Raw genomic sequence first — 13,801 nt, forward strand, 5'->3', positions numbered from 1 at the left:
TCTGCCTTTTTTCCACACCTAATACATTCCAGAATAGGTAACGATGGTGCATTCATCTGAGGAGAGGAGAGATTGGATAATCCATTCTAAACACAGGGAAATTTCCATGCCCATGTGACATGCATATGTGCAACTTTCTGGTTTGGATACTCTTAAGCACCGTGTTGGGTTTCTGCATGTGTCAGACACCTGGCTGACCAAAAAAATATATACAGCCTGTTACTAGATTTGAATGTTGCATGTTTCAATTTGTTAAAAAGTTGTTCTATCCCACATGTGGAATTTGATATTTCATGGAGATAGTTTTATAATTAACAGCTAGAATGGATTACCAGGAGGTTGGTTCAGCTACTGGCCTCATTTTAAAAAGAAAAGCTTGGTGCCATGACGGGAAGATGATTGAGTGAGTATTCTGGAAGGATATGGACCGAAGTGTCTTTTTCAGCCAAACCAATCTGGTGATTTTGTGAAACTGTTTGAATCTATAATGGGAACACTGACCTGCATCAGTGTAAATTTAACATACACAATTTTAAGAGTCCAGTACCACCACCTTTTATTCACTGCAGGTTACACATAGAATGCCTTCTTCCACTGAGTCATGTAACCAAATGAGTTAGGACGCTAATTTTGTGGTGAGTGGGGAGGGTGGGGGTTGTTGTTCTTTCTCTTTTAATAACTGTGTTATATTCATAAACCTCAGGAGTGTTTTTTTGTAGAAGAATGAATTAAACTGGAACCTTGGGTGAGAGCACCCACTGATAACTGTCAGAAATACAAGTCCTCTGCCAAAATATTCACCTCAAGTACATTAGTACTTATGTGTATGTATTGTTAATTAAATCAAATTGGTATGGCTTGATGGACCTACGATTCATTTCACACAGATGGTTTCCTCTGGTGGATTTTTTTTTTATTTCCCCTTTCTCATCTGTCTCTTTATGTCAGGACGATTCTAATCTTGCTCTCCTGTTCCTCCAAATACAAGTTCCTACACTTCCTTTTTCTACTGTTGAAATCAAAACTCTGTTGGATTCACTACTATAAATTTTACAGAACACAAATGTAGTACAACAGCCTTATCCCACATCAAGACTTATAATCACACAGTTAAAGCTGACTCTCCAATGCAGTGCAGGAAAGGGGGGTTTTCATTATCAGTGATAGTGTCCTGACCAACAATTCCCCAAATAAAATAGGTAACTCCCACCATGGTTGTTTGTGGGGCATTGCAGTGTGCTACTGGCTGCCGGATTTCGCTCAATCCACTTCACAATATATCCTGTGAAGCGTTTTGAGATGTCTCAATGTGAAAGGAGCTAAATCAAATGCTCTATGATCATTTATGATCTAGCTTACAGATCAAATGCACCTAAACGAAAAGTGCTTGGTGTGAACTCCATGGGAGCTTTCTATTCCAAATGCTAACTCTCCTTCAGTTCTATAATGCTTTTGAAATATTATATCACTTTCCCCACGTTTAGAATGCCTGTTCTCATCTCAAGGAAACATTTAGAGGTAAATGTGTGCCAGTTTTTCTCTTTGAAAGTTATCCATAATTTTTTGGAATGCCTAATTGAAGTTATCGCATTACAAACAAGTTCTACCATGTCAGTCAATGCAGATGTGTAAACCTTTTTTATTCAGTGTTCAATTATTCTAGCATCAAATGTGGAAAAGCAGTGAGAGTTGAATCAGATGCTTGAAGCCTACTTTAACCTGTAATAATATCACTGGTGGCAGGTTTAAGTATTTTCGTCTAAAAATAGAGAAATTTGGTATCAGTGTAATATCTCACTACTGATACGAGGAAATCAAAGGTTTTACACTCATTTAAGCAAAGCTGTGGTTGGAGAGAATAGTTTAAAAACACCACAAAAAAAAATTTTCAATGTTAAAAGTGAAATTGCCTTTCAAGTATTTGCAGTGTATAAATTGCTTGCTTTTTTACAGCTATTATTGAAACCTGATAGCAAACTAAGATCCTTAGAATTTAATAACCATTTTAAAACTCCTTTTATTTAAACAAGTTTAAATTGCAATTAAAGTTAAAATGCAATAGTCAGGTGCAGATCCGTTTTGAATTGACGCCCTTTCCTTAATTTTTAGGAAAAGGAATGACCAGTTTAAAGGTACGCCAGTGCTTAATTCATTAACATGAAAGTATTAAAGATTTATGTCTGGATGTGTCCATTCTACATCTCAAAATATAATTGGCAATGATCTACTTCTACCTAATAGCTTTCTCTTATCTATTTTTCCCCCATACAATTGCTTTTACAATTTTTAATAAAATGTCAAATGTGGACAATTAAGTGCAGCTATTTAAAGTTAAAGCCGAAACTCAAGTCGTTTCGGCATTAAACAGCTAGAACTCTTGCGGAGCTGCTTTAAATATCTTAAATTTGCACTTTTTTTTATAGTGTTTTCATGAAATGGATGTTGAGTTGAGAAAATACCATGAGATTTTATTTAAAAATTGCCAAAGCAATTGTGTGAAAACAAATTGGAAAGGGCCATTGCGCATTCATTGAATAAACTAAACACCTCCACATTGTTGTAATTGGATTTCCAGTATCTTTTAAACAGTACTCTAGCAGTTATTTCCAGGATTATCTGTTCTGAGTAGTCAGTGCTCAGATGGTTCTGACTGACTTTTCCAAGATTAGCAGGAAATACGTCAGCCTAAAATGGGCTACCCGCCATCAGACTGGCTGTGGAGAAAATCTTTGTTGCAGAACACACATCTATCACTGTGGGTTGTGCAAAATACCACTGTTTCGCAGATTGCTATTTCAAGGCAGAAAAGTGGACCCAGCATATAATTATAAACCTTGCATTTGATATAGTGCCTTATCATGTCTGAGATGTCTCAAGAGTACTTCACAGAATATACTGTAAACTGAATTTACTATATTTTGTGGGCAAAACGTGGCAGCCAATTACACAAAGCAGTATCCTGCAAACAGTCGTGGATTGAGTGACCAAATTATTTTTGGAGGGAAAGAGAAAGCAGTTGGAATATATCCAAAAAATGTTTTAAATGAATATTGATGGATTAGTTAATTCTGGGAAACCAGGCTCTATGATCATGTATTGGTTAGGACCAACTCTGCCAAATTCCATGGATGGCTGCTGTTACAAAGCAAGCTTTTTTTAAATCTCCATTTGTTTGGTTAAGTGGAATTTGGAAGGAAATTGCAATTCCAGTATAATTTTGATAGATGATTGTTGAAAGGCTTAATATTATGCAAAATCACTGAAATGTTCTAATAAATGGACCAGATGTAAGAAAATTCCATTTGATCAGCTACATTGGGGACTATGAGTACACACTACACGGAAGAACGTACGTGTGCTATAAGGCCTGTATATGGTGTGTGAATTATTTTAGCTAACAATTGTGGTTTTTCCACTTATTTTCTAATGAATTATATTTACCTAAATTCTAAGCCTGGAACTTGGAAAATCAGTTTCTGAACAAATTCATCATAATTGATATACATCTTTATTTACAATTGTGCTGAATGGACATCATATAAAAATACTGCCCAAACTTCAGAACACCAGGTGCAAATACAAATAGCAAAATTACATTTCAGAACAAAAGTGCAAAATCATGTGGGATAGTTGTACTGTAAGTCTACTGGTTCATATTCCCCACCTGCATTCAAACTGAACTGTTTTTTTCTGCAGCAATACAAAATATTTGGAGTCTTGTGTACAACACTAATTGATCTTTGCTGTAAGTAAAATTGTCAGTATATCCAAATTCCCATTGAAGACAAATATTCCTTTTTTTGAAACTAATTTCACAATGTGAGATTTTACCTCTCGCCCCAAAAAATGTAACACATAACGCAAAACCAAATTAAAAGTATCTTCAAGTTAAACGTTTAGTAAATATATGATGGATAAGGTAAAATGCTATGGATTAGGCAGATGGCCAAATTAGTTCTAGCAATACTGTTAACTCTCCTGGATTAAATCTCACATTTAACTCTAATTGAATTTGAGAAGCCTATATAGACAGGGTTTGTTGGTTCTTGATCATACCAATAGATGAAGTCCTCCAACATCACAATGCTACCCATTTCCACGGAAGAGAAAGAAAAAATATTTTCCCAATTTTCAACCCAAAATACCCATCCACCTGAATAAAGGACAACAGAGGCAGAAAAGTTGCAAAAGGATAACATTTTTTTAAAATCTTTGCTATTGCACAATCCATACTGTACATTGTTGTCAGAAACAATCTAGCAATACTATTACTGTTTTCTTCTGTAAAATCTATGCAGTAGGTATTTTAAATGAATACACCAATTTAAATGACATGCCAACATTTGTCCTTAAATTTAAATGGTTGTCTTAGCTCATGTTTTGTTAAAATAGGGACACAGATCAAGCTCATTGTCCCAATAACCTTCTGGAACACATCACTAATGGGTGAATAGACAGGAAGGCAAGAAAGGTGTTAGTTTGATTTACAGCAAACATATTGCCATAACAACTGCAACAATTGCTATTTCAATCATACAATCTGTTCCAATTGCCCTTAGACACTTTTCTTGATACAATGCATACATATAAAAATGAAGTAGCACAGTAATTGCCCTGGAGGTAATGATAACGAGAGGCCCCTCCTTGCACATCAAAACTACCTTATAGCAATAGAATGTGCTTCAAATTCTGCTTACATTCTACAAATATGTGCATTTGTAAAAATCCACCCTCAATTTCCAAATGCATTATACATATAAGTAACAATTGCTGGAGTTAAGATTCTTTAGAGTACTTTCAGTAAAGCAGATGCATTCCTATCATTTACTGGGAAAAAAGATAACCACAGCATTGCTTTTAAAGTTTCCAAAGGGGGTGGAAGTGAATTATCGATATCGACCAAAAACCTCTGCTTATGACGCAGTGAAATTTGTAGCTTGCGCAAAGTCTAGTATGGTGAGTTGGACACATTTCCCTCAAAGGTAAATATCCACAACATTGAGGCTGAAGTTGGCAGATTCTAATGACAAACAGTCTGGGGCTTCAAACTTAAATTCTACAGACATTAAGATTATCATTTTTCTACTGGGCTGTCCACAAATGATAAATTGTGCACCATTTTGTTAAGTCTTCTGAGGTGCTCATTTGTAACAAATACTGCATTTTTTTATGTCAAGGAAAGTAACTGAATAGTTTGGCATCATAAACACTTCAACTACTGTTAAAAAGTTTCTGGACTTCCAAACATTTCAAAAGTATTAAGATTTTGTAAACTTTAGAGAAATACTTGGGCTCCAAGATATCCAAGGACCATTATGCAACATAAAGTACACCCACAATTTTCCACAGCATTAAAACAATCAACAATGTTTTGATTGGTAATGAATGTTGCTTTCAAAACAATTAGAAGACGTGATAAGGTGCGAAATTAAATGTAAGGATTATTATAATTATTTAGATTTAATTTTCCATGTACATGCCAACAACTGAAATAGACCTTTATAAAACAATACTGTGAGCTAAAACAGCAGTCAACAGTGTAAAATGAATTCAGATATGCAAATATGCACCACAGCAACAATACTACGTGTTACCTAGTCAGTGAATCTCACTCAACAGTTCATAAGGCCACTTTCATGGCATTTATTTATCCAAGGACTAAAGAAAAGTTTAATAAAAACTATACATATACATCAGCTAGAAAGATCAAAATATTTATTGGGGAATTAAATTGCTTTCAATGGGAATGCAAAGATTTATAAGGCAAGTTGCTTTATTAGGTTGTATTTTATTACATTTAAGGAAAATATTTCAAAGAACCATCCTTTGTATCTGAAAATAATACATTCTGAACATTTTTGGCTGAACAAAAGTTACAATAGGAAACCTTTAGCTCTCTTGGTTTTTTGCATCAAATTCAACATCCTTATTTTTATGAATTCTTTTTGAGGTGAGTCATCAATACTCCCAGACCTAGTTAAAGTGGAATTTAAAATTGAAAGGTCCTCCTGAGCCAAAAGGATTAAATCCCTGCCATTGGTTCCAAGATCTGTGAAATTGGCCACCCCCTCCTCCTCCTCCTTGCTGGTTTTCTGGGTCCAGAGGATCCTCCCCCGAATCAAACTTCTTCCTCATCTCTACATTGATAAAAGGAAGAAACAAACATTTGAACTGGAATGAAAGTACATCACCATCATACCAAAAAAACAGGCTGCTTTTTGTGAAGCTGAAGTGTTAACGCATTACTGTAATTATGAATGACATACATCCTGCTCAAAAGAGGTGGGCATTTTGAACGCACAATGCCTCCCCACTTAACCTTTTGTATACTAAAATTATGACATCGGGACATGATTGTACTGCACTAGAGAGAACAGGAAATGCTACCATTCTTAAATTAATACTTAAAAAAATTCAGATTGAACTAACCTGTTATAATAATCATTGCATTTAATATGGGATATATCTTTGTTGAAATATCTCAAAGCGTTTCACAGAATTTTTTTAAACTGTGGAATGGAGTGACTGGAGGTGAATGCGGCAGCCAATTTGTGCATAGTTATGTTTCACATGACTATAAAGTGAATATCTTTCTCTTGAGGTTTCTCGGCCAGGACACTGAGAGAAGCTCCCTTTCTTTTTGAGCAATGCCATTGGGAGTTTTAATGTCCCTGTGAAGAGGCAGACCTGACCTTGGTTTGATGTCTCCTAAACAATGGCACTTCCAACAATGCAGCACTCCTGGCACTGCATTGGAGTGTTGCTTACACTATGAGTTCAAAGTCCTGATGTGGGACTTAAGCCCACAAACTTCTGACTCAGGACGAGTGCTATGAAGCAGGATGACACCTATGAATAAGCTGAAGAACACAGAAGTAAAAATGAGTTAATTGAGTTAAAGGGCACATGACTGTCTTAAAAGATCCTGTATTTCATTTTCCCACCTCCGAAGAAAACCAAGTAGTTTAGAGAATGCTGAATAAAGGAATATTACCACAAAAAACAGGGCTGCAACAAAGTATCATGAGGCTGGATTGTCATATTAACAGGACATTTAATCAGAGGAAAAGAGATTACCAGATACCTGGATCGGTGAGCACTTCTTTTGCAGATGCTATGTCAATAAATTTTTTCTCCGCTTGTTTCTTTTCCCTTTCTTCCTGGAAGTTATCAGGATGCCACTGCATTGCTAATTTCCTGTACGCTTTTATAATCTCCTGTTTCTTGGCAGTTCTAAAAAGGCAGATAAGTTACCTATTGATATAATATTGAACTGCATACACAGCCACACATATCACAAATGAACATTTCTTTATCTTTGGATTTTGACATAATATGTATGCAGAACTGAAGATACACCACAATGATTTAGAATTTCTTTAGAATCTAAAGGAGACGCTAAAAGTAGTGAATGAACACTTCCACTGAATATAATTCAGAATGAGAAGCTTCTTTCTTAGATATGTCAGGAAAGGCAAGGCTCATGGAATGAATAGCAACTTAGTTAAAAAGACTAAAACAACAACTTGCATTTATATAGCACCCCTCACGCAGGGTAGTGTCCCAGAGCGTTTGACAGTGGTGGAGCAGGAAACTGAGCCGGGGGGTGGGTGATCGTAGGCATGGTCGAAGAGGAAGGTCTTCAGGCACAGCCTGAATATAGGGAAGAAAGGGGCAAGGCGGAGGGATAGAGGAAGTGTTCCAGAGCGTAGTGGCTGGAAGTGCAGACTAAAAGCTGACTCAGCAAGCAAATGGTGATGATAAACAGAAAAGTTCTGCTGGACAGAGCAGTGACTGGCAAGAGCATTGCAATTCACACTTTCTAAGTGAGCTAGTGGGAATTTGCTAATTTAGCAAAATTATTCATCAGTCACTGATTTTCTAAGTAACTCTGAAGTGGTGCACAAATTATGTTAAAGGCAAGAGTATAAGACTAAATAAGCTATTGTAGATCACCGGTGAGACTACATTTGGAATACAATACAATCATGTGGAAATAATTGGGAGAAAACGTGACAAAGACATTTTACGTCTTTAAAATGCTGGCATTTAGGCATAGATTAATGGACTTTAAACTGCAATGATTTAGATTTAAAGTTAAAAAACAAATAAAGAGTCCTTTCTTTGCCCACACTCAAAGATGCTACAGAATTGACCTTCATTGTAAGTGGCTGAGGCAGTGTTAATTATCTCCTTCAAAATAATCTGTTGAATCGATTTGTAGGTTAGACAGCAGAGTTTAAATGATAAAACACGTCATGTATACTTTGAGATAAACAACCTTTTATGAAGAACTTTCCCAGTAAAGATTAAACAGGAGAAATAGATTGTACAGAATCAGTGGAAATGATAGGTGTATCAGCCATCAGACCTCTTCTTGTTGCAACTGAAATGATTATTTTTCCCCAGTTAAAATTGGGTTATTTAAAAATAATTCTAGTCTCACCCAGATACAAGGTCTTCAGATAGCAACATAACATTCAGTAAATACCTCTTCACTCCCAATATCTTGTAATAATCTTTTTTCTGTGATTGTTTAAGAAGTTTCTGTGCCTTTTCCAACCCTTCTTTTATGCCTTGGTCATCATCATTGTGATCTCGTGCATTTTCATAGTCTTTAACCGCTGTACAAAACAAAGAACAGTATCATTTTATTGCCCATATTTGGTTACGTTCAGAGCTCTCAATAGAGACACTCATTCCAGTTCAGCCAGTCAAAGACTAACCTGTACACAAAGCAACTGCGTCTTAAGTTTTGCAAACTAGTTTGGGTGTTCTCCAAGAACCACAAGAAATGTGTGAGAATTTAGCTTTTAAGGATCTTTGCAACCTTTATACGCCTTAAAGATCGGAAAGGACTCTGCGCCAAATGGTCCATCTCCATGCTGCGTTGCTCTTACATAATCTACATAGTACATTTAATACTGAAAAAAATACAAATGTTACAGTAATATTTACTCAGAAATCACAGTAACACTATATTAATTCCAAATAAATAGAAAACAAAAATATACCTATTTACCTGGTTACCAGCATTTTTTCTTTTCTCTCCATTTTTACAAAATTGTAACCTGTCTACATATTTCCACTTTAAAAAGTTTCAGTTACCTTTCTATAAAAACAATAATCCTTGCATTTTATATAACGCCTTATCACATCGGTGAGACATCTTAAAGCGCTTCACAGAATTGACTGTATTTTGTGGACGACATGCGGCAGCCAATTGCACACAGCAGTATCTCACAAACAATCGTCACCAAATTATTTTTTAAAAAATATTTTGAGGGATTATCCCCAGAAAGCCATCCACCAATCGACTAACAACTGGGTTCCTACTTATTGCTAGGTAAACAAAAGCATGTCGAGTAAGGAAACTCACCCAACTTTTGTCCTGCCCGGGAGTCGAACCTGGGTCCTCTCACTTGCGAGACAAGTGCCCTAATCGCTATGCTACAGGACTCCAAATAATCCTATTTGATATAGCCTTGACTGTGCTAAAAGTCCGAAGGTGGGGTATGAATCCACAACCTTCAGGGAAGCGAGAGTGGTGCTAATTTAGTCCACCTGAGATTATTCTGGTTCTTTCCTCCAGTTTTCACTATCTTGATTAGAATTTTTCTTAAAGTGATTTTCATTGGCTTATTGCAACTATGACGGAAAATGCCAGAAGACGATTTGACACGAGTTTTGCACATCTGAAATAGGGAATGGAATCACAAGTGTGGAATAATGGCAGGACATCCAACATGCTGATTGTACTCCTCCACTGTCCAAACATCTCAAAGGAGTTCAAAGCAATTAAATCGGGGTGACATACTAATAGTGGCCAGTACCTTCTTCATAATGTTCCTCTAAAATATATGCTTCTGCTCGATCTCGTAATATATTTGAATTGTTTGGATCCTTCTCCAATAGTTCTGTGCAGATGTTGATGGCTTCTTTAGCTTGCTTGCTCTAAACAGATAAAGTGAAAAGTTCCATGAAGAGCACAATATTGCCAAAAAACTTCTTTACAATGTATTTGGCAAACGTTTTCTTTTGAAATAAAGAGCAATCATATTCTTTTTGCAAGGTCTTTGGCAAGGCTAGAAATAATTATGAATTTAGCAAGTAATTGTACACTGTTGCTATAAACTTCTACTCATTTACAAACAAACCTAAAAAAATGACTCCATATGCATTCTTCCTTACCTTGGATAAGCAATGGCAAATTCTTTCCTTTGCATACATAGTGAACTGGGGAACATCTGGTTCAATTTTCATAGCAGTTTCATATTTACTGATAGCATCAGAGTATCTGTTTCAGGAGGGAAAAAAGCAGGACATCAACATCGATTCTATAATACATCGTCTCTATAAGACATAGTGGTTGTTACATTTACCAAAATCATATATATATATATATATATAAATAAAATGGTTACTTCACGAATGTGCACTGCAATGCCAAGAAGCCCAATTATTCACAAAAATGCATTCCAACAAATGATTTTCTTACTTTTCTTGTCTAATGAAGTCTTCTCCAGACATCAGTTGCTTGTTAAGTTTCTTTACTAGTTTATAGTGCGCAAAACATCGTTTGTGATCTGGGTCCAGCTTCAAGCATTCCCGAATTTCACTGCAAGTGGAAAACACAAATGGTGTATATGACTGATCAGAATAATGTAGTATTAACATGTAGTGGAACTTTACTCCTCTAAAACAATGTCCTCAGTGTAACAAAAATCAGATTGGAGATCAAAGAAAATATTCCTCTCAATGTAAAAACACTTGAAAAAAATCAAACAATATTGTTTGCTTTTTTGTTTATTGAAGCCTGTTCTAAACATGAGTAAGTCACCTCCACAGACATCTGAATATTACATAAAATCTCTGCAAGTGTGTGAATGAAACCAGTGCTTAGGATAAAGACAGCAAATGACATGTCATTCTCAGTATATGACACTGGTGTGGAAGCAGGGAACCAGGAATTCCTTTTGTTCTTAACCAAAGAGCAGTGCCTGCTGTTGCGCTGCAAAGCTAAATTGCGATAAAGAAAACATGCTATACATGTATACTTAAAAGACTATTACCGAAGGACTGCTTCAAGCCAAAGGGGGCAATACAAAGGAAGATGAAAGTGGGACTCTAGATGAGAGGAGGGTGTGAAAGTATCTTCAAGAAGCTACTGACAGAAATGATAGGATTTAAAAGTATAGTACTTAGCATAAATAGACTGTTCCCATTAGTTGCAGAGTCTGCAACCTGGGGCCACAAATATAAGATAGCGATAAGATTGTGGAATTCATATTCTTAATCTGATTCAATCAGATAGATGCATTCACTCGACCTTCACATGAGAGAGAGGAAAATAGAAGTGTATAGGAAGGAGTAGGTAATACATGGAGGCTCGTGGGGAATATAAACACTGGCCTGGCCTGGTTGGGTCATTCTTTGCACATCCTTGTAAAAGTAGAAAAATGACATCTCCCCTCTCCCCATGGTATGCATAGGGAGGTCAGAGATAAGACAGCATTTGCACTGAGCATAATTTTCCAAGTCTTTCAAGCTGTGAATTAGAAGTGTTTAAATACACAATACATTATTGTTCAAAAAAAAAGAGAAATGGATAAGGCAGGGAATTATAGGCCAATTAGTCTTATCCTGGTTATACAAACTTCTAGAGATCATAACAAGGAAGACATATTCATCCAGGATGATAGATGTGTTTGATTAACTTAATTGAACTGACACCCAAGTGTGTTGATGAGAATTTTTAGTGGTATAGACAATCCTCGAAAGAAAGCAGACAGAAAATAGGGGCACATTGGGTTTCTTGGACTCTCTGGATGTAGTTAGCGATGTGCCCCAGGGGACCCATGCTATTTCCATCTATGGAGTTAAATTTGCAGACTTCCTAAATCCATTACATTTTTTAATTCAAAGAATATTATTAATACGCATTTTGAATTACTCCGACTTCTAAATGGTAGTGCCCGAAAGCACTTGAAAACGTCTGTGTGCTGCATTTTCATCCTTAGGGGAAGTGAGGATTATTTGTTGAGCCTCAAACGGCCTTTCAGGCTCATTCGGGTAAGGGCCTAAGTCCTAAGGTGACCTAACCATGCCCAATTTACTCTAGACCCAGAGTAAAAGGTCTTAAAAATTCTGGAAGGTTTTGAGAAGTTTGACAGTGAAACATTATTTCTGTTGCTTGGTAAAATTAGAAACAAGGAGTCATGAAATCAGGATCATCATTAGAAGAATAAAAGTGGAAGGTGGAAGAAACAAATACACAAAGAGTTATTAGAATAGGGAATACTTTGCCATAAGTGGTGATCGAGACTGACCTTAGCAGTTGAAAGGAATTTGGAATAAAACTTAGAGAAACGAAACAAGAGGGTACAGTAACCTACAATGCAAATAGGATTATAGTAGTTGGCTCCAGTGCATGAGTGAGCACCACTTTGTAAGTTCTACAGGCCAGATTACATCCTCCTATACTTTTAAGTTCCTAATCTCTTCCTCATTCTTTGAAAAGAAAGTTCAAACTCTGCATCCAATTGTGAATCATCACATCTCTTTGGCGAGGGAAAGAACCACCTAGTACTTTATTGTACTTTAAAGGATACCCGTGAAGGTGGGATCTTGGTCATTTCACAATATGTAAAGTCTCTGTTCTGAACTGTACCCTTACCCTGACTACTAAACGAATGGAACGTTTGACAAGACTAATGAGTGAAATTCCTGAATTGTCAAACTTCACTAGTGAACATGTTGAACAAGAATAATTGCTTAGTTTGCCATTTAATTCAGAAAATAAAAGGAAAAAAATATAAACTTACCCAAGAGACATTTCATGGTCTCCAAGTTGGTAATAGATTATGCTGATTTTGTAGAATGCTTCAGTATTATCATTTTTCAATTTTGATGCCACTTTTAGGTCACTTATTGCTTTTCCACGTTCATCAATCTGCATGTAGCAATCTGCCCGGAGTTCTCTCAACTCAGAATCCCAAACACATGTCTAACCCAGAATAGAGTGAGAGATCATCAGCGATACACTTAAAACATAAAAACATTCATTTCTTATATGCTTTATTTGCATATGCTTTATTAATGAATGGTGCCTACCAAAGGCAAATTGCTGCAAGCTAACTTGTACCTTTTTTTGAAGCAATAACATAAATAGCTATACGAATACTCATGTTACCTCAGGCCCTGCGAAGTCAGAGATTATGCTGCACATGTTCATAAAACTTCAGAGTGCAAGAGCGGTCAACAACAACAAAGTTACATTTGTATAGTGCCTTTTCACGTTAGGAGGACATCCCAAGGCCCTGACGATCACAAAATAACTGAGTAAGTAATACAGGTCCCCTTGCCATACAAAGTTTTTTTTCACAAATGCTTTTTGTCTGTTGCAGAGGAGCACAATTGTGTTAAGAGATATTATTTTAAAACAAACATAACTGCAATGAAATCTGTAAACCATAATACCCTAGAGTCCAGTTCGAGTACGCTAGAGGACTGGACTCTACTGGACATTTCGTCATTTGTGACGAAATGTTCCCCCCGCCAATCCACCCTTCCCCACTCACCTTCCTGAAACCAGCTGCCAAATAACATTCAGTTTGACGAGTTTCAATACGTGCTTTTAGGAATGAGTCGATACTAATGCAACAAACACCAACTTTCATTTATATAGCAACCTTCATGCAGGATAGTGTCTCGGAATGTTGGAAGAATAATGAAACATGCTTGATCAATGCTAAACGTGCATGCGTATTGGATAAATTTGGAAGAACAGTATACTAAGTGC

The 13,801-nt window shown here is 36.4% G+C and overlaps 1 protein-coding gene across 1 annotated transcript in view; it reads right to left on the bottom strand.

Moving 5' to 3' along the window:
• Positions 1 to 3,489: 3,489 nt before the first annotated feature.
• Positions 3,490 to 13,801, bottom strand: part of dnajc3a (DnaJ (Hsp40) homolog, subfamily C, member 3a) — a 31,219-nt gene continuing 20,907 nt past the window's right edge. Inside the window, exons 6-12 of the mRNA XM_007890781.2 lie at positions 12,825 to 13,006; positions 10,499 to 10,618; positions 10,192 to 10,297; positions 9,834 to 9,954; positions 8,492 to 8,624; positions 7,085 to 7,233; positions 3,490 to 6,137 (exon numbers count right to left, since the gene is read on the bottom strand). Of these exons, the coding sequence (XP_007888972.1) occupies positions 5,974 to 6,137; positions 7,085 to 7,233; positions 8,492 to 8,624; positions 9,834 to 9,954; positions 10,192 to 10,297; positions 10,499 to 10,618; positions 12,825 to 13,006 (975 nt within the window). The 3' untranslated portion in view covers positions 3,490 to 5,973. The remainder of the gene's footprint in view (positions 6,138 to 7,084; positions 7,234 to 8,491; positions 8,625 to 9,833; positions 9,955 to 10,191; positions 10,298 to 10,498; positions 10,619 to 12,824; positions 13,007 to 13,801) is intronic.

Source organism: Callorhinchus milii, unplaced genomic scaffold, assembly GCF_018977255.1.
Source record: "Callorhinchus milii isolate IMCB2004 unplaced genomic scaffold, IMCB_Cmil_1.0 Scaffold4, whole genome shotgun sequence".
Lineage (NCBI taxonomy): Eukaryota > Metazoa > Chordata > Chondrichthyes > Chimaeriformes > Callorhinchidae > Callorhinchus > Callorhinchus milii.